This window comes from Lytechinus variegatus, chromosome 8, assembly GCF_018143015.1.
Source record: "Lytechinus variegatus isolate NC3 chromosome 8, Lvar_3.0, whole genome shotgun sequence".
Taxonomy (NCBI): Eukaryota; Metazoa; Echinodermata; class Echinoidea; order Temnopleuroida; family Toxopneustidae; genus Lytechinus; species Lytechinus variegatus.
The window spans coordinates 25,535,014-25,555,654 of record NC_054747.1 but is presented as its reverse complement, the minus strand read 5'-3'; the positions used below and the strand labels follow the sequence as shown (position 1 = coordinate 25,555,654).

General features: G+C 35.5%; 1 protein-coding gene across 4 annotated transcripts in view; it reads left to right on the top strand.

The window, feature by feature from the left end:
- LOC121420240 (POU domain, class 2, transcription factor 1-like) overlaps positions 1-20,641 on the top strand; it is a 37,470-nt gene that overhangs the window by 6,005 nt on the left and 10,824 nt on the right. For 3 of the 4 annotated variants that reach the window (XM_041614810.1, XM_041614809.1, XM_041614808.1), the window contains exons 2-7: positions 11,572-11,622; positions 13,088-13,230; positions 14,420-14,599; positions 16,271-16,408; positions 17,100-17,321; positions 19,762-19,947. In XM_041614810.1, coding sequence (XP_041470744.1) covers positions 11,583-11,622; positions 13,088-13,230; positions 14,420-14,599; positions 16,271-16,408; positions 17,100-17,321; positions 19,762-19,947 — 909 coding nt within the window. In that variant the 5' untranslated portion in view covers positions 11,572-11,582. The remainder of the gene's footprint in view (positions 1-11,571; positions 11,623-13,087; positions 13,231-14,419; positions 14,600-16,270; positions 16,409-17,099; positions 17,322-19,761; positions 19,948-20,641) is intronic. The other variant, XM_041614811.1, reaches the window with a different exon arrangement.

Here is a 20,641-nt window from a genome sequence, read left to right as displayed (position 1 = left end):
AATCAGTTGTCAACTCAATTGTTTTAGTGCTCGGTAGAAAAATGTTCATATAAATAATAAAACACAAAAGAACAATTGAGGACATGACATCAGCCCACCTGATGAATATTCATGAAGACATGCCTCCATCTGTTTCACCTGAATAATGCAAATCTTTAAAATTCATTAAATTTGTTTATTTGTTTTCCGATTTTGATCAAATTTTCAGCATTTTGTTTTGTGAATTTTACTCATTGAGATATAAATATCTCTAGCCTTGACCATCCCTTTCAAGTCTGCCTGCCATACTAGAGGACATGCACATTGCACCCTTTCATGAGATCAAGATACAATTTTTTTCATTTTTTTTTTACATTCTGAATTCTATCACATAGAGCCTACCATTGCCAATTATTGCTATTCCATTTTAAAGTTGTGGATACTTTTTAAATCTAAGAAAGTAAGAATTAGGGCCTAAAGTTTGGGTATATACATGTAATGTATTCTCTGCATTGCATCATTTTTTTGGGGGGGGGGGTGCAAATTTTTAGTAGGGTATTTTTCTTTTAGTGCAATTATAAAAAAAGAAGATATTTTTCTTCCAAGTGCATGATCCATATGCTTCAGTTTGGCACGTTGGCCTTAAATTGCAGGACAAGTGAGGAGGATGACTTTCAAGGGGGGGGGGGCGGTGTTGGGGGTATTTTGGTTGAAAATATACAGTGTACTGAAACATGAATCTGTGAATAATTTTTTCATTGGGCTATATTGCGTGACGAAAAACTCCTTTAAAAATGAGCATTTAAAACAGTGACAGAGTGGGATAACGGCATGATTTTCTTCAGTGAAATTTGAAGACAAAATGGTTCCCCATTGCACCTGGAGTACGTACAGTATACACTACACAAAAGGGCTCCATACTTTCCACCACTCACTGCCCTCCCATATACACTTGTATGCATGAGCCTTTTACCACATGCATAAATGCATAAAGAAGGCAGTCTGCCATTATGCAGTTTGCTCTGTACATTATGCATTATGCATGAAATCACCCACCAGACACAAGCCTCTTGTGTGTGACAAAGGCATACACACACTCAGTGTGCATACAATATGCATGTACACACTGGGTTTTAACTCAGTGTTGATGGAAATGTGTGAGAGGCTGTGCTGCACTGGTTGCCCTTTTGTGTGCCCCCTGCTGTGTATGCATTTATGCAGAATGGAGAATCTGTGTAGTGTATGGACACACAAAATCCCATCCATGCACAAACATCAGCTTATTAGCATAATGGATTTAGGCTTGAAATCCAGCTGTTTCTAGGGTGCAGATATAATTCTTATCCTTCAGACCAGTGGCCTTGGAGTGAATTTTTACCTACATGTACAGTGTAAAACATTTTGTCCTGATTTGGCAAATATTGGACTTCAATTTTTTTACAAAGTCTCTCCTCAATAAAAAAGGGGAAATTATGAAAATAAATTGCATGCCCATACTACATGTATGTTCTGATTTGAACCCACAAGTTTGCCATTGCAAAATAGGATTTAGGGCCTATACCAGAGCGCCACACTGAAGAGGTGCTGAAGGGGAACTCCAGTCTGACAATTGTGTGATTTGAACAGCTAAAGAAAAAAAATGACTTGTGTTGAAACAAAATAGTGGAAATGTTATCAAAATTGGATAAGGAATTATACAAAGTTATAATAATGAATTGCAGTTTTGTATTATTTGGGTCAAACTGTTCTATTCAACATTTCCTCATGGATGCAGTGAGCGGGCTGATGACATCATATTCCTCCAATTCTACTTGTTCTTTTGAATTATGAAATTATGCTCATTCAAATTTTTTTACTTGTCCTCCAAGAATGTGAAAAGGGATTGACTACAGAACTGGTGTACTGCAAGAAAGGCCCTTACATGTATGTAATCATCGCTGAAAATTTTTTAACAAAAGAATTAGATAAAATGTTTGCCCAGGGGCCCGTTGCAGAAAGAGTTACAATCAATCGCAACTCTAAAAATCATGCGCGATTTGATTTTCGACCAATCAACAACGCGCATTTGGGAATTGCGCATGATTTTTAGAGTTGCGATTGATTGCAACTCTTTCTGCAACGGGCCCCTGTTGATATATTGATTATGGATCCTAAACATTGCTAAATAATGATTTTCCTATTTGTCAACATAAATAGTAGATTCGTTTTTCTAAATTTGTTTGACTAGCAGAAATTTCAATTGACTTCAATTATCCTGTATTTTACTCTTACTGTCTTCTGTTTATTTTGTTTATGCTTTTAACAGAGCTGCCAAGTAGTACTGATTTTTAGTATTTAGTACTGAAAAGTGAGAAAAATACTGACAGTTTAATCAATGTAAAATACTGATTTCTAAAGTTTCAGCTTTATGTGTTGTCCTATGGTATTTTTTGAAAATACTGATTTCCTCACCAAAATACTAATTTTCATCTTTAAAGGAGAATGAAACCATTGGAAGAAGTTAGCTTGTGTGAAAACAGAAAAATCAAAGAAACAGATCAACAAAAGTTTGAGAAAAATCTGACAAATAATGAGAAAGTTATGAGCATTTGAATATTGTGATCACTATTGCTATGGAGATAGAAAATTGGCAATGCGACAAAGATGTGTGATGTCACTGATGAACAACTCTCCCCATTTAGTATATATTTCACTTGATTGCCTCTTTTATCACATCTATCCATAGATCATGTGTTCTTTCTACACGAGGGCATGTACATGTAATACATATTTTTTAAGAATACATAATCATAATGGATAAAGAGTTTGTACCATCGTATAGAAAAAGCAAAAAGGGACATTTTGAGGGTATTTTATAGTCCACCAAGGGAAAGTTGTTCATCAGTGACATCACACATCCTTGTCGCATTGCCAATGGGAGGATCTCCATAGCATTAGTGATTTGCAATATTCAAATACTCATAACTTTCTCATTATTTGTCCGATTTTTCTCAAACTTTCTTTATTCTTATTCTTTGATTTTTCTGTTTCTACACAAGCCTACATGTATTTGTTCCAAAGGTTTCATTCACCTTTAAAAATACTGAAATGTTCTTTTTCTGGTTGGCAGCTCTGTTTTAAATGTTTACAATTTGTTACTAAAGCACGGTCCCCATGTAGAACAATTACTGATGGGGCTACCCTGTTGAAATGAAATAATAAATAGACAAATAATGTAGGAAATGATTTTATATCGTAAACTTGGAAAAAGAAAGTGGGGACATGATCAGCCCGCCTATTGCATACTACATGTACAGTATTTATGATGGGATGCATACTGTTTCCTAATTCCTATATTGCAAAATTGTGTTTTCTCGGTATTAATGTAATCAGATTGTGAAAACATTTTCAGCATGTTGCTTAATGCTTATTGAATTTTATTAAATTTAGTATCATTTTTAGCCCATAATACTCATTTAAGGTGTTGCAAGTTACTTAAAGGGCAAGTCCAAGAAAAGGCCACCCTAGAAGGCAAAATTTCATCTTTAATTTAAGAAGTTATCTTTGGTGGAGTAAGAAAGCCTAAATGTTGAATTTTAAAATTTCATTAAGAAAAATGTGATAATATGCATATTTATGCTAATTTGGGGCACCTAATTTGCATAATTGGTAAAATGGGCGTTACATATGGGACAAATATAAAAACTTATAGAAAATAAAAACAAAACTTGTGAGATTTAGTCATAGGTGGGACATGGACCCCTACCATCTTAATACTTACATGTATGAGGGAAAAAAAGTGGTGTCATCTAATTAATCATGCAAATTACATGTAGGTCTTGTCCAAGGATGGAATGTCCCATACGTAACATTTTGAGGATGTTTTTTTAAGTTATTTCTCATAATACAATACTTGTATTGTTGCATCTCTGGGAAGTTCTAATTTATAAAGTATGAAAATGTCTTTGGTTATTTCCAAATTTTAAATTATTTCAATTTTTTTTAATTATGGGGAAAATTGTGTACGTTCTCTATGGGGACAAAATGTCCCATACGTAACTGTCCCATACGTAACATGTCATTAATTTGTTTAATTAGAGTCTGTAATTAGAGGGATTTGACTTATGACATGAAACTTGCCTGAGATATATACTAGAGTATTGTGACTTCTATCACACTAAGTTACAAGTTGTCAAATGAAATACTTTCAGAGAATTCTCAACTTGAAAAAAATGTTTTAAAAATTGTCTTTTTTCTGCATCCCATACGTAACGGCCCATATTTTCTCTTGAAAAGGTCAAGGTCATATGTCACCATTTTTTCCATGATTATTCTTCTAGATGTCTACCATCATGAGGGTATTCAATCTAATCAAAGTCAATTAACACTATTTTTCAGGTCATTGAAGCCTCTGAAATGTCCCATACAAAACGTGCGCGAATTCTTGGACTTGCCCTAAAGGACAAGTCCACCCCAACAAAAAGTTGATTTGAACAAATAGAGAAAAATCAAAGAAGCATAATACTGAAAATTTCATCAAAATCGGATGTAAAATAGGAAAGTTAATAGGTTTTGCTAAATTTCACAAAACAGTTTTGTATGCACATGGTATGCAAATGAGGGGACTGATGATGTCACTATTTCTTTTGTAGTATATTTTAAGAAATATGACATTTCTTAATTTTCTCCTCATTAGAAGGTGAAATAAGTTTTCTTCCTCCATGAACATGGGGAATTACAATTGTTATAACATTTCATGGTTCAGTAAAACTGGTCCTTATTGTCAAATCTCAAAAAAATGAAATATTGTATAATTCAGCAATAAAGAACAAAAGAAATGGTGAGTGGAGGACATCTCTAGCTTTACATCCAATTTTGATGAAATTTTCAATGATATTCTTGTTTGATTATCCTCTATTGATTCAAATCAACATTTTTCTGGGATGGACTTGACCTTAAGGCCCACGAGACATACATGAACATCTTTACCATTTTCAATGAGTATTCATGAAGTTTAGTCTTTGATAGAATAAACCATATTGGGGAAGGGAAATATATATTTTTTTTCTGAAATTAGTATGAAGTATTATATACTGCATGACTTATTATTATTCTGTATCAAGGCTTAAAAACCACAGCCTTTGCCCCCCCCCCCCGTGCATTCACAGTCACACTTGGACCAAAGTCTTAATCTAGACTGATCTAAGAAAGTAAATGTGAACAGGTTTATAGATCCATGTTCAGTATGAAATTATGTTATTGCACAATACAGCTACATGTATATATCAAACACAATTTTCTTTTCACCTTATATATATATATATGTCATGCACTTCATGTTTTATCTTAAAAAAAACAATATCTTTAAAACAGTTTGATTCTACATACATGTACATATAAACCTAAATGCATTCATTACGTGCAATTCAATAGCTGTGCCTAAAGGCTTCCGAATTGATGCATTCTTCACCTGTTTTGTTTTTCTTTCTTAGTTTCTTTCTTTTGTATTTACTATTTTCTTTCTATTTCACTACTGACAGAATGAGAATACAAAAATGAACTTTTCAAGACATCTGGCACTCTGGCTCAACCCAAAGTTTTTCATTCCTGCTTGTGAACATAATGCATAATTCACATTTTGTTTTGTGTAATAGTCTTGTCTTGTTTCCCCCCTAAGTATGGAAAGGGGGAATTTCCGCTGAGACATTATGCCATGCAAAGCAAATGTTGAAAATAAATGCAAGCCCCTTTAGCGAAAGCAGTCTCCCGTGATCATGAATTTTTCATTTCAGAAATATATTCATGTCTTGTTTTCCTCTTTTGCTTTGGCTCTTTCAGGCTGGGTGCCCTGCTTCATTTTAAGTCCAATGTTTGCTGAATTAATTTCCATATATGAATAATGCAAAGGGCACACGGTGGAAAACTAGCTCACACAAACACACGCATACACTGTCCATTCCATTCGAATTGTGTGGTAACAGAGTAAAACATTGAAATGGAATACAAAATCCTCCCCCTCCCACTGCTGTCTCATCCCACTCTCTCTTTACACACACACACACGCACCCCCACACATGAACACCCCTTTTTGTCACGTGTATGGACCAAATGCAGTAGTTTATAGGCTTTACAGCAGCTAATTAATTAATGAACTGTTATTACAATTTCTGCGATTTTCTATTCTATGTCGCTAATTGTTGAAAATACTTTGAAAAAAGCATTTTAATCAAATCAACCACTGGATTTATTTAAATCAAATAATTTTTCCACAATTGCCTAGGATGACAAGATGGAAAGTGTGTACTGTGATTAATATGGCATTTTTAACACTTTGGCTTTGGAACCCCCTTGCTTGAGCAATAACTTCTTCAGTTTTTTATGCTTTTCGGCTTATTTCCGGGTTAAAATATTGATTATTGATCCGTCAAGTCACAATTGCGTGACCACACGTTTAAAGGCAAATTGTTACAGTGGTACTCAACTTTTTTAAAAAAAGTTAGCAGAAGACCTTTGGTATTTTAATAGGCCTATGTTTTGATAAATGTTTGGCTCATGTCACATTTTCAATTTTACACTCAATTTTGATATGAATGTGCAAGCCCTCAAATAGTCATTACATGAAGGATATAAAATATAAATGTGTAATAGGATAAATTTTTTTATTGCACATCAAAATTGATTTTGATCGGTGAACAATCAAAATCTGCCTATTTTTTGTGTTTGTAAATTATATACAGAGCTGTACCCCAAATGTGAAATGGGCTGAGTGATAATGTCAGGATATCTGTTTCTAATGTAGAGCTCTTAAATAAAAATCCACTTATCAAATTTGTAAGGTAATTGCTCAAATGTCCATAACGTCAAACAAGAGAGGGCTTTAGATACAAAATAATGCATAATTTGAATGTTATGGCAAGGTTCCAAGCTAGCTTTGTTTGGTGGCCCAATAGGTTCACCAAAATCATTAATTTCATATTATTGGTGGCCCTAAAACAATAGAAAACATAATTCATCCTGACTGGACCACCAGGTGTGAGCTTTTACAGAATTTTGGTGGCCCAACTCTCATTTTGGGTTGCCCCGGGCCACTCGTGACTACTCCTTTTATAGTCCTTTATGATGTTTAGAATGTGATTTGATACTATAGTACATGATCATTAAGGACCCTTTCCAAGAGCACTAGACAGGCTTTAACATTAAACCTTAGAAATTTTGATTTTGAATAATTTATTTTTGATTGGGTTTGGCCTTTGAATTTTTTTTTCTCAAAAGTTACGTTTTCCACTGCTGTTTTTTTTTCTGCTAATTTAAAGTAGATGTGTTATACATGTATATAAAAACAAGCACTTGAATGACTTTCAAAAGGTTTGCCAATTTTGGATCTCAAAATTGTGATTGTTGTACCTAGTTACCGGTATTTCTTCCATACCGTTTTCCCCCGAGTGTCTAATTTTGCATTATTCCCCGTGTTGAGAAAAATTTCCATTTTATTATTTTTTTTCTTTCGCTCTGTGCAACCAAGCAGTATGATGCTCAGCAATCAATTCTCTATCTCTTTCTTGCTCCATTCCCACTGTCATCCAAACTCTCTCAAATAAACAAGGTCTCATTCACACTATTTGGATTTGTTTTACAAGTTATTACTGAACAAATATTTCAGGGATACTCTTTTAATGATAGTACATGTACCTTGTTTGCTTTCAAGTACATTTTTTTTTATTACAATCTTTATTGGATATTAGAAATATATACATTGTATCATTGAAAATTATCTTTTTTTAATTAAAAGCATTTAGAAATGAAAATGCTTTTTTTTAGGAACAAGCTTACAATTTCATGGGTTGATGTACTGTACAATGTAGAACTACTGTATAAAACTTCTTGATATGAAGGAGAATAAAAGGGTTCTTTATTTCACTATGCACAATGCTTTTAATACCAGAGATGTTCTTTATAATTATCTCGTATGTGGGGGTAAATCTTGTGCATGCGAGTGAATGAAAAGGATTTTATTTTTGGCAAGTGTGAATTGAGCTCTGCATTCATAAGTTGGCCTGTGAACTATGCTTTTCTATACTGAACATGGATTACATTTGGTAGTGCAAACAGGCCATGATATGTACATGTAGTATAAAACTTAAGTGTGTGTGCATGGAATTTGGTAGTGTGAAGAGGGTTATAATGTACAATATAAATAAGTGGGAGTGTGAAGAGTGCTGTGCAATCAGAATGGATGTATATTCATAGCACGAACCGCCAGCGCCTTTGAATTATTCATGGTGCCGGATCCTGGGGCTCGTGGGCATGGTTATCTTTATTCATGAAGAGGGAAAACTGTTGAGGCTCACCTTTGGGGTACATGTAGTAGGCAAGCAACAAAGCCTTGCATGTACTGTATCTATATATTTGATATTTGAAAACTCCAGTTTCATCCAACATGGGAGTTTTTCTGCATACTACTGTACATCTATCTTTATACCGGAGAGAGCACAACAAAAATTTTTTTTTACTGTGTTGTATCCTGTTACGAAAAGATTTAACCTCTCATGTTTTATTGACAATTTGCCATTAAGCCCTTAAAAGTCAAATGTTGAAATGCAAATTACATGTATATTTATTAGTTAATTAGCTAAGTAAGGCCAATTAGTGGGCCGTATTAAAACAGACAAATTATGCAAGCCGCAAGATAATTTGAGATGCTTCAAATTATTGAAGATAAACTAGAAAGGCAGAATCAATAACCGATTAAACATCCTATAAAACCTAGAAATGTAAAGACAATTTAGCCAAGCTCATTTGAAAGTGTTTAAAATTGTAAAACAATAAAGCAAGAAGAAGGTAAAAAAATGCTAATTATTAAAGCAAATGAGCAAATCAATTAAAAGCAATGGATCACTGAATTACTGAATAAGTAACTATTAAGAACAAGGGACTAAACAGTACAGTGTAACCTGATAGAGCAGCTGTTATTAAGAAAAAAGTTTAAGTTACAAACCTGAAATATAAGAAAACATGCAACGTATGCAACTTCTCACAAGTGGACATAAAAAAGCAGTAAAACTTCAGCTTTTGAATGCCACCAACAGGGTTAGGAGAACCTAAAACTACTGAAAGAAGAAAGGCAAAGGTTATGTAATCGCAAAAGGACACCAAAAGCACACAATTAGACGCTATTTTTGGGACTTACTTCATGTAGTTCTGAGAAGCGATCTTAATTTTGCTGTTTTACAAATGAAATGGACATGAAGGACATGTATTTTGGAGATTGAAATTCAGTATTAAACAAGAGAAAGGAAAAAGTTTAAATTAAAAAGGTAAAAGACAGGAGTTTCAGCAAACAATTATTTCGTGAGAAAGTCTAAAGTCTTAAATCAAGGTTAATTGTCAAAATATCATCTAGATCTGGTACATTAATTAATGTAAACTTATCTTTGTAAAATCATGAGCTCTCAAAATCAATTCTGATGATCACTAACACTGAAAAGCGTTTGGGACAGCATATTAATATTGCTTCGAGAAATACCAACATTTGATAGAATTTCATGATTTTTTGCTCATTTCTCAGCAATTATGCATTTTCTTCCAGAGCTATTTGGCAAATATATTTTATTTATAGGGCTACATACAGACAATTTGGTAATTTTATTGGATTCTGTTTCAACTAATTTTGAGATCATTACTGCAACTGGTATTAAGAAGTTTGTTTAATAATGTTGTTGCTGGAAACTCAAATTAACACTCCCAAACTACATACTGTACGTACAGTACAGAACTATTAAAAATAAAGGTTCATTTTGAGAGCAAGAAAAACAACTTTTTAGCGTGACTTTATGTTGTCAGGGCAAGTTTTATCTGTCCTCTTTAATTGCAAACACATCTTCGAAAAGCCTTTAAAAATATGAGTTTTCTGGACAATATAAAAGCTGTTCATGGCAATATCATGATAAAATGTTTTGCCGCATTTTTATTGTGTGGCATTAGGCTTGATTGTTATTCAAACTTCTTTCAAAACAACTAATAATAGTATCACTAGATAAAAACCAAATGCAAAAATTCAATACAAATGGTAATTTCTCCTCGAGCTAATGCATTTCAATTACCATCCCCCCACACTTAATGCATATAACGGAGAAAATTATACAGTGCATGTTTTTATCGGCCCTTCTCTCGGAGAAGAAATTGCAAATAGAGCTTTGAAAGACCTTTTAAAAATGCATAACATGTGCATTGGAAACTAGTCATAAATATTTATTGGATGGAGAAATCGCCCTGGCAGAGCACTTTATAAAACAAGTGGCTTCCTAGATGAAAGTCATTTTGGGCGGAGAATACAGTCGTAAGGAAGAAGTGGATTGTTTGAAAAAAAGTTTTTTTTTGGACGACCGACAGAGCCCTGTACTTATTACTGTTGTGTGCGTTGGTGAGAGCATACATTAAAGCAGGTATTCATCAGCCTGAGATTAGTGCATTTGTTTGAATTTATAATGGTATTTTCATTATATCCAATATCCAGTATTTAATATTCAAATGCTAATTGTAATGTGTTATATGTGTACATGTAATTTGATATTGATTGTATTATGCAGTGTTTCTTTTTATTTTCTAATAATCTTCTCTTTTTTCAGCTTGATTTATTTGATTGTTTGCCTCATTTTATTTTCATTCTACTTGTACCCATTTTCTTGTTTTTGTTTTTGGCTTATGTTGTAAAATAAGAGATTGAAGTTTTTGTTTCTCATCCTCTTCGATTTTTCTACATCCATTTTCCGTAGATTATTTTCTCCTTAATCTCTCCTTTCTTTCTTTGTTGTTGTTATTTTTCTCTTTAAATGTCTGTTTCCTCTTTCAATCTCATCTACATGTGTTCATCCATACATCCTTTTGGAGTATTTTTTAACCCTTTTTCTCATTTATTCCCCCTCTCTTTTGTGATTTTATAGAGTTTTCCTGATCTTTATCATCATCCCCACTTTCACCACCACCATCACAAGCATCACCACAATCGTGATCATCATGATCACGATCATCACGCTCATCATGATCACCATCATCACGCTCATCATTATCATCATCATCATCATCATCACACCATCATTATCATCATCATCACCACATCATCATCATCATCATTGACGTCATCATCATCATCAGTAGCGGACTGTGACCCGGAGGAGACAAAGCATTGGGGGGGGGCACTGCATTGTCTGTGAACAATGCAGCATTGTTCACGGACAATGCAGTGCCCCCCCAATGCTTTGTCTCCCCAATGCTTTGTCTCCTCCGGGTCACTGTCCGCCACTGACTATTACCATCATCATGATCGTCATCATGATCATCATCATCACCATCATCATTGTTATCATCATTATCGTCGTCGACATCACCACCATCATCATCCTATCATCATCATTGTCATTGATCTTTATCTCTGTTCCTCCTCACTCTTCATTACCATCTTTATTTGTACAAGTAATACCTCCTTAAAGAAAAACCCATGCAGCTCTGCATTTTTAAAGAATCCATTTCCAAGAAATTTACGCAATTATCATTAATTTTTTCATTCATTTTTCATTTGAAACAAATAATATTTCTATACTTCTACATGTATTTCAGGCGCCCTCATCATGAGTACCGAAACGGCTGAAAACCCACCTGCAAAGAAAAGTAAGTCCTCTTGGATATGAAACTTGTTTGCCTACTGTATGAATGTCTCATTCTCTCTGTGTACTTAAAAGTCAAGTCCACCCCAGAAAATTGTTGATTAGAATCGATAGAGAAAAATCAAACAAACATAAAGCTGCAAATTTCATCGAAATCGGATGTAGAATGAGAAAGTTATGACATTTTAAAGTTTCGCTTATTTTTCACAAAACAGTTAAAATGCACAACTCAGCGATATGCAAATGAGAGAGTCAATGGTGTACGCCACTCACTATTTCTTTTGTTTTTATTGTTTGAATAATACATTATTTCAATTTTAACAGATTTGACAATAAGGACCAACTTTAACTTACCCATAAACTCTTAGAATAATGGTAATTCCACATGTTCAGGGAGAAATAAAACTTTGTTTCACTTGACAAGTAGAAGAAAATTAGAATATTTCATATAATAAAATACAAAAGAAATAGTGAGTGGGTGATGTCATCAGTCTGCCAATTTGCATATCAACCAAGATGTGCATATAAATGTTTTTTAAATTAAGCGAAACTGTAAAATGTCAAAACTTTCTTATTTTACATCAGATTTGATGAAATTTTCAGTGTTATGCTTGTTGGATTTTTCTCCTTTTTTTTCAAATCAACTTTTTGTTGGTATGGACTTGTCCTTTAAAAGGAAATATTTAATCTGACACCTTTGGTACACATGGCAGTCCTTTAAGTTCCCCCAACAAAAAAATTGATTTGAATAAAAAGAGAAAAATCCAACAAGCATAACACTGAAAATTTCATCAAAATCGGATGTAAAATAAGAAAGTTATGATATACTAAAATTTCGCTTCATTCACAAAACAGTTTAATATGTGCACATCCAAGTCGCTATGCAAATTAGGAGACTGATGACGTCATCCAATCACTATTTCTTTTGTATTTTATTATATGAAATATTATAATTTTCTCCTCAAGTAAAACAATGAATAATTCCTCCCTGAACATGTGGAATACTATATGGTTCAGTTAATATGGTCCATATTGTCAACTCTTTGAAAAATGAAATATATCAGACAATACAGAACAAAAGTAGTGAGAGAGGGACATCATTGAAGTCTCATTTGCATGTCGCTTAGTTGTGCATATCACTGTTTTGTGAAAAATAAGCGAAACCTTGAAATGTCATAACTTTCTTATTTTACATCCGATTTTGATGGAATTTTCAGCATTATTCTAGTTTGATTTTTCTTTATTAATTGAAATCAACAGTTTTCTGGGAAGAACTTTACCTTCAATAAAAACTGTCACATAATATTTTTCATATTTTTCTGTAATATTTCTAGTTTCTTTTTAAACTAACTCGACGTTATAACGTAAACCCCACTTTAAAAATACCAGTATTCATATTGCTCGATCGGAACTTAAACCATTTTCCAAGAAAATGAAACCTGTTCCACGCATCCCTGTTTGAACTTCAGGTAAAAATGAAGTTGTGATGATCCAGGCGGGAGGCGGAGATGCATCTCAACAGACACGCCCACAGACGTCCTCCACTGCCTCGGCAGCAGGAACTACCAGCTCCACCATACCAGTCAGCATCACCCCAGCACAGATGGTGCAAGTAAGTGTATCAACTCCAGGGGAAAAAAATTACATGGGAGCTCGGGCAATTTCGCCCCGAAACGCTCAACATCCCTGGAAAATAAGGAAAGAGCCATAAAAAATGCTCATTCACTCATATGTCAAAGTTTATCCAATAGTGCAGATTTAGGCTGAAGGTTATGAAATTAAGCCCCCCCCCCACCTTGCAAGACATAAAATATTTTATTATTATTATTTGTTTTGGCGTCACCTGTGCCTGGGAGGCGAAAAGCGAACTGAATCACTGTGACCCGCAGGTCTCTCCTCCCGATATAACTGATTGGGGGGGATGCAGGTGGACCACTACACCGGGGTTTACCCCTACTCTAATACGAATAGTGCAATGGGTTCTTAACGTGCAAAGGTGGTGACTCTCCTCTACACGGGGCCTCCATTTAACGTCCTATCCGAGGGACGGAATTATCTCTTTTTGCCTGGTGTTCACAACTTTAAGTTGTGAGCATGTTCAAAACTTTTCTATGTGTGAATTTGACTTGCTTCTGCCGGCAACTGCATGTGAGATACTGTCAATGCAGGCGACCTGCGAATATCAAGAATACCCACATGCAAGGCTTGCACAGAACAAAGGGACAGGCCTTATTTTGTGTCACTTTATTTCAGTATTTAATCATAACTAGTACACATTAAAATTAAATACAGCATTTGCATGGCCAGTGCGCTCTTGTAATTTACAAACACAATGAACAGAGTAAGTAAAATAGTCCCGGGCCTTGTTGCATAAAAGTTACTATTATAGTACCTTTTCCATCCAGTGGTAACTTCCCTGAAATCCTTGATTCTGACTGGCTGCTAAGCATTGTTACCATGGTAGTTACCACTGGATTGCAAAGTTACCATAATATAACTTTTATGCAACAGGCTCCAGGTCCTGGCGCATTTCTGCCGAGGCATGACACACAGTATAGAATAGAATTCAAGATAAAGAAGATGATAGTGTATTATAGCAGAGATAATTGTGATTAAAGTTACAATAAATTCATCTATATACTCAAAATTAACTTTGTGCACCCTAAAGTTGCCCCCTAAAATGAAGAAGCATAGCCCCAAATATTGTCTTTATTAAAAAGCTCAAAGCCGAAAAAGAGGGTAGGGCTTTAGTATAAATAATCCATTTTTAAGACCGTATGGATAATGTTGATTTTGTTCAGGTGGTGGCTTCTGGCTCATCAGCACAGCCTACATTGGTCCACCCAACGACAGTGATGACTGCACAGGGTCTAGCAGCACAGGGTTTAGCTGCCCAGGGTCTTGCAGCCTTCCAGCCTCAGGCTGCCCAGCTCCAAGCCATCGCAGGTCACCTTCAGCAGCCCCAACAGTTTCTGGTCAATGTGAGTAGTGGATAGTGTTGATTATCGATGCAACTTCTTATATCTGTATACAAAGCAAAAGGTCTTGTCAATAACTGCAGAATATTTTGAGTAATTGACTAACTTTGTGATTGACTCATGTAAGGTGCTATAATCTTGGGAGCATTTCATGAAAGGACCTGTCGGGAAAAAACATCCATTTTACTTGACAGTTACCATAGTAACATTGCTTCTCAGACAATGAAAGTTATGAGATCAGGGCCTCATCTTACAAAGAGTTACAATCGATCCGATCAATCACAACTATGGACAACCAGCAATGTCAACATTTAAAAATGCTAATTTGTTCACAATATTTTCTAGATATGATGTACATACATACATTTAACATTCTCTTGAAGATTCAGTGTGATTCTCTTTGCTTTTGAGGAGATTGTGCGAATTCCCTGTAGAGAGAAAATGTGACACTGATGGATTTCCATAGAGTTACGATTGATTGGATCAATCACAACTCTTTGTAAGACGGGCCCAGACCACTTGTCAGACATAAATGTTGATGAAACGCTTCCCTTTATTTGGTTTGGGGGTTATTACAAGGTCAAATGTTACGAGGCATTATATACCTGAAAATGTCCTTATCTTGTGAAGACAATCAACTTTAAGTTTGTCTCATGTTTGCATATGTGACAATGATCTGGATAATACTTTGGGCAGAAGGTGAGAACGTTAAGGCCACAGAGGTTATTTCATGCCTGAAAATATCATCACATGATACCCCCCAAAATCCTATCATGGATTAACTTTACACTTGGCTCATGTACAGTACTCATGGAAGTGACATTGATCTGATTAGATTTGGCGGACATGAGGTCAAAGGTCATGCTATCCACTAATTAATCAGACCTTCATTTTTGAGGAGCACGATCGCGCCGGCGCTCCTACCGCGCTCCTTAAAAAAATAAGGAGAGCAAAAAATCGCGCTCCTAAAAAAAAAAAAAAAATTGCTAAAATTTCACATTTTACATCTTTAAATCCATGAAATGGCCTTCTTTTTCCATAATTCCTTGAAATTACTTTGATTTAGTTGAAAACTATCAGAAAAATGAAGAATATTCATCTCTTTCCCGACCTTGATTTTAATTTAAACTCGGTAAATGTTGCAGTCCCATGTAGTCCCATATGTAGATTTTCATGGCAACACCATGGAAGTCTACATGTGGGACTACAATATTTACCGAGGTAAGTTCAAATCAGAGTCGGAAAAGAGGTGAATATTCTTCATTTTTCTGATAGTTTTAAACTAAATCAAAGTAATTTCAAGGAATTATGGAAAAAAGAAGGCCAATTCATGGATTTAAAGATGTAAAATGTGAAATTTTAGCAATTTTTTTTTCATTTTTTTTTTTTAGCAGGAGCGCGTATGACATCTTGTCAACGTATTGACGTGTCCCAGGCCTAGTTTCACCACAGATTAATTAATAGCTAACACAGCTATTGCATATATACATGTACAATGTTAAGAAAAATCTACAATTTATCATACATGATAGTGAGCTCCTCACGGAGAGCGATTCTGAGGAGCTCAATTGAGCTCCTCAAAAAAAATAAGGAGAGCGATTTATTGAGCTCCATGAAATTATAAACGTGAAGGACTGATTAATGTAAATATTGTCAATTTCTTTTTGTTGACAGCCTGGTGCTGGCCAAGTTCTCCTGCAGACACTACCCTTTGCACAGGCAGGTGCCACCCCTATCGCACTTGCTAATCTTCAAGGAGCTCAACAGGTTGCACTTGCTACGTCGGCTGCTCAGATGCTCAAGTCTCCTGCAGTAAGTTTTATCAAGGAGTTGTAATAGATGGAGTAACATAAACTCAAGTTTGAACCATGTACAATGTGGGTGAACAGTAGCCGTGCTGCAGACTTGCAGACCATTTTCACAGGGACGCTACATTTTTAAAAATTCTGTTTTCCTATCCAATCACGAAGAGCTTCTGTTGCCTCAAGGGCACATGGGTACATTGATAGTCATGGGGTGTATGTAGTCTCTGGGCCTGGATAATGTTTGTGATTGCCTCCTAAGTTATTGAAAGCGGCAACTCACATGAACATCTTCACCTAAATTATTCTTTAAAAGCCTTCATCTTGAGCAGCATTTTTTATTAAGTACCAAGAATTAACTTTAAAAACAATTTATTTGAAAATATTGCTCTAGCCAGTATCACACTTATTTATCTTTGTTTGTTTTACTAAAAAAAGGAATAGGTACATGTAAGCTCAAGCTTTTTACCATGTATTTTAGTACTGGTTAGAGATCTTGATTGACTTCATATTTTTGACCCTGCTCATGATGGACAAGATGGATTATGACAACTGCTTTTACCATTTACCATTATTAAAACCCAACAACAGCATAGGTAGCATCATTATTGATGGCAGATTGGAATAGCTCAGTGTCATTGTATTGACCTCTCTCCTTTTTTGACAAAGTAATTCTAATTCTTGCTTTCTTGATGTTTTAGAACCAACTCAAGATGGCAACCATGCAGAGTGCGGCCCAGCAGCTTCAAGCAGCCGCTGCGGCCTCCACCAGCCAGGCCCAGACCTCCCAGACGACTACCGGAACCTCCCAGGCCGTGGCCGCAGCAGCCGCCCAGCTGGCAACGCCTATCCAGACCATCACGACGGCGTTGACACCGCAGCAGCTTCAGCTCCTGCAACAACAGCAAGTCCAGGTTATTAGTGTGAGTATTGCCATGCTGGTTTGTCAGGTTGTAGCTCTTGTGAGAAAGAGACATTTATAATTGTAAATGGCTGTTCCGAAAGCATCTTTTGTACATGATATACTGTACTGAGCTGCTATGAATAAGCTTCCTGATAGTCAGGTGATGAGGGGGGCTGAGTGATGATTGTAAGAATCATTCACACAGAACTTATTTTCACCTATCGGTATACTGAACTGTGTTCTTATAACAAAGCAAACTTGTTCAAGCTTGTGTGTGAAAGAGGCTTCAATACGTACTCACATTGCCTTGCGTGCTCCAGGGCATTCACACCAAGTGATATACAGTACTGCACTTCACATACAAAGTGTAATAAGTGTAGTTGTCTGATATCTGTGCTCTGTATGAGGTGGAATCATGCAGATTATGTGAGGATAATGATGTTCTATCAAGAGTATTTGATTTCAAATTCAATTCATTATAGACTGCAGCTTGCATCTTTGCTTTAAACCCCATTAAAAAAAAGTTTGAGTGCCTTCTTTCTGCTGGAATTCTGCTAGGGTTTCCTACCTCATCCTCCCATTTCAGCTCAGATATTCAATGGAGGAAAGTTAGTCTAAAGATTTCCTGGCAGGATTCCTGCTTAAAGTTCCAGCTTGGAATTTTCTCATTAAAGATGCCCTTACTTTAACATTGTAAGTCATGGTGCAAATTAACCCTAATTCTCCCGGGGGGGGGCCATAATGGCCCCCCCCCCCTCAACAATTTTCGCGATATATATCTGCTGCGCGAATTTTTTTCACCTCGCAGCTCACTGACTTTTTACATTCAAGTCTCGCGCAAATTTTGAGACCAAAGTTGTGATGCCCGGGTACACGGTTACGACATTACGCAACATTATGCAAGTGCATGTCAGACCCAAAATTGCTCATAAACGTGATTTCATGTACAAATCCAATGCAAATTGCGTATTTAGCCAAAATTCATAAATGTATCATTATTTCTACTTTTACTGATTAAACTTAATCAATTTTGCCTTGTTTATGATCAGAATTATGTCTGGAACAATTTCCATTGAAAAAACAATAAAAAACAAAAAGTAAAAAAACAAAGAAATACATAAGAAATTCATAAAACAATAAAATACATAAGAAATTTATTTCCAAACCAAAGTTTTTTTGAATTACGATTGTTAAGAATGCTACAAAGAAAATTTTTACCAAAAATTAGCATTCTAGGAGCTTTATTTAGTGAATTAGAGCAAAAAGTATGATTTATGCATAAATTAGCATAATTAATTCATATAAAATAAAATCTCATTATTTTGGAAAATTTTACCATACAGCCTTGTAGATTACATCGCACACTACCAGCGTGCAAATTTTTGCATCGCTCGCGCGATCGGCGGCCGAGATCTTAAGGGGGGGCCATAATGGCCCCCCCCCCCGGAATGACAAGAATCAAAATACCCCGGGAGATTTAGGGTTAACTACTTCTAATAAGGGTGTGGTTTATGCCCCCGCTCAACTGGCAACAAATTACTTTATGTCATGCAATATTTATTCAAACGAACGTGTATTTGTAATGCAAATCTTTTTTGTTTACTCATTTACGTGAATATACTCATTATTCCATATTATATTTTACTTACTAGATAAAGGGCTATGATATATGCATTGTTGGTATATATATTCAGATGTTAACAAAACATAAATTAGAATTTTATAACTTTTTTTTGGTTTTTTGTGTGTATGTCATGGTGGTGTTTGCCTAAGGAAATCGGATTTGCTTATTTATTTACTGGGATGATTCGTGTTATTTATTTTGTATTCTAACTTCAGTGCTTTATGGTGTTTTCAAATAGCAAACAAAAAATACAAATTAACAAATGATCAATTTTTTAGTTGGTAATCTTTTATTTTTACATTTTTTTCAAATGGACAAATATAATAATTTCTTGTATCTACATGTACTGCTGTTGTATCAAGGAAAATCTAAATTTTTGACCTCCCTCAAATAATTCAAAAACCTTTGGATGGGCTTGAAGGTGTAACTTGTGTATGTCCAAGGAAAATTTTCATGCAGTACATGACAAGCAATATATCCAGAACATATCAAGTGTTGCTAGTTTTGTCTTGTTCTCACTAAAAAGCAAGCTATATGTAGCTACATGTATATGTAGACTAGGATGGTACTTCATATTAAATCTGCCTAAAAAGTTTTGCTTAAGTGAGAGTCGAGAGTATTACATGTAGCTCTAAATATTCCAGCATCTTAATTTCATGGTAATTGTATTGCATTGCATGGGAAAAGGTAGCCACTTCTTCATCATGTATGCCTTTATTGCCTTTTATCTGTCTATGCTACCAAGCTGCATCATGAATGAATGCCCCCCCCCCCACTCCTAGCATGGTGCCCCCCTGCTTTGCTTGTACACCTCCCCTCTCATTCTACCCCGCAGCCTTTCCCCGATCTCACCAAGGTATGGGCAAACCAGCAACAACCGCAGCAACAACAACAGCAGCAGCAGCAGCAAAACCAGCAATTCCAGCAAAGAAACCAGCAACAGATCCAGCAACAACAACAGGCACTTCCTCAGCAGCAGCAGCAGGTGCAGCAACAGCAGCAAGGCTTGCAACAACAAAAGGTCCCTGTGGATTTAACTCAACTTCTTTCCCCTTTACATTAACTCTCTGCTCGATTGTTTGGTGTTGACTTTGTTCATGTGGTGGATTTGCTTTACTTGTAATTGACACCCTGCATCGTAGGCATAACACGTAGTTATTAGTACGTCTGCACACCGTCCTGCACCACTTGTGGCTTCTAACACCATTATGACCACAGTGCCCCTAACCTACCTTTTAGTTTTACATGTACTTAACGGGTGATGGAATGTAAACTTGTGTTATGTGTATATCAAGGTTTTTTTCTACGTCTGTGCATTCCTCTTACTACTATTACGTTTGCCATTTTGTGTAAACTAGTGCATGCTAATCCTTGTCTCAAAATTGGAGGGCATATTTCTTTTGTTGTTTTGACATGCATATATCGATACCAATTATGCTGAAAGCATTGTCATAATGCATGTCAAAATAACATTAGTATGTACTTTGCTCAATAGCATTTATGCTGTATTGGGATGGTGCTCGGTACTTTCTTGTTCCAACCATCTGCCTTTGAATAATTGAGTATGGATTTGGATTTAGCTTTAAGATCTTTAGGTGTGTCTGAAAGCAACTCTTTCTGTAAATAGACTTGTAAAGTGTTCTTGATCGCTATGTGGAATGTTAATCCATTCTCTCTATCTCTGCGTCCAATCTCTACTTGTCTGTAATTTCCAT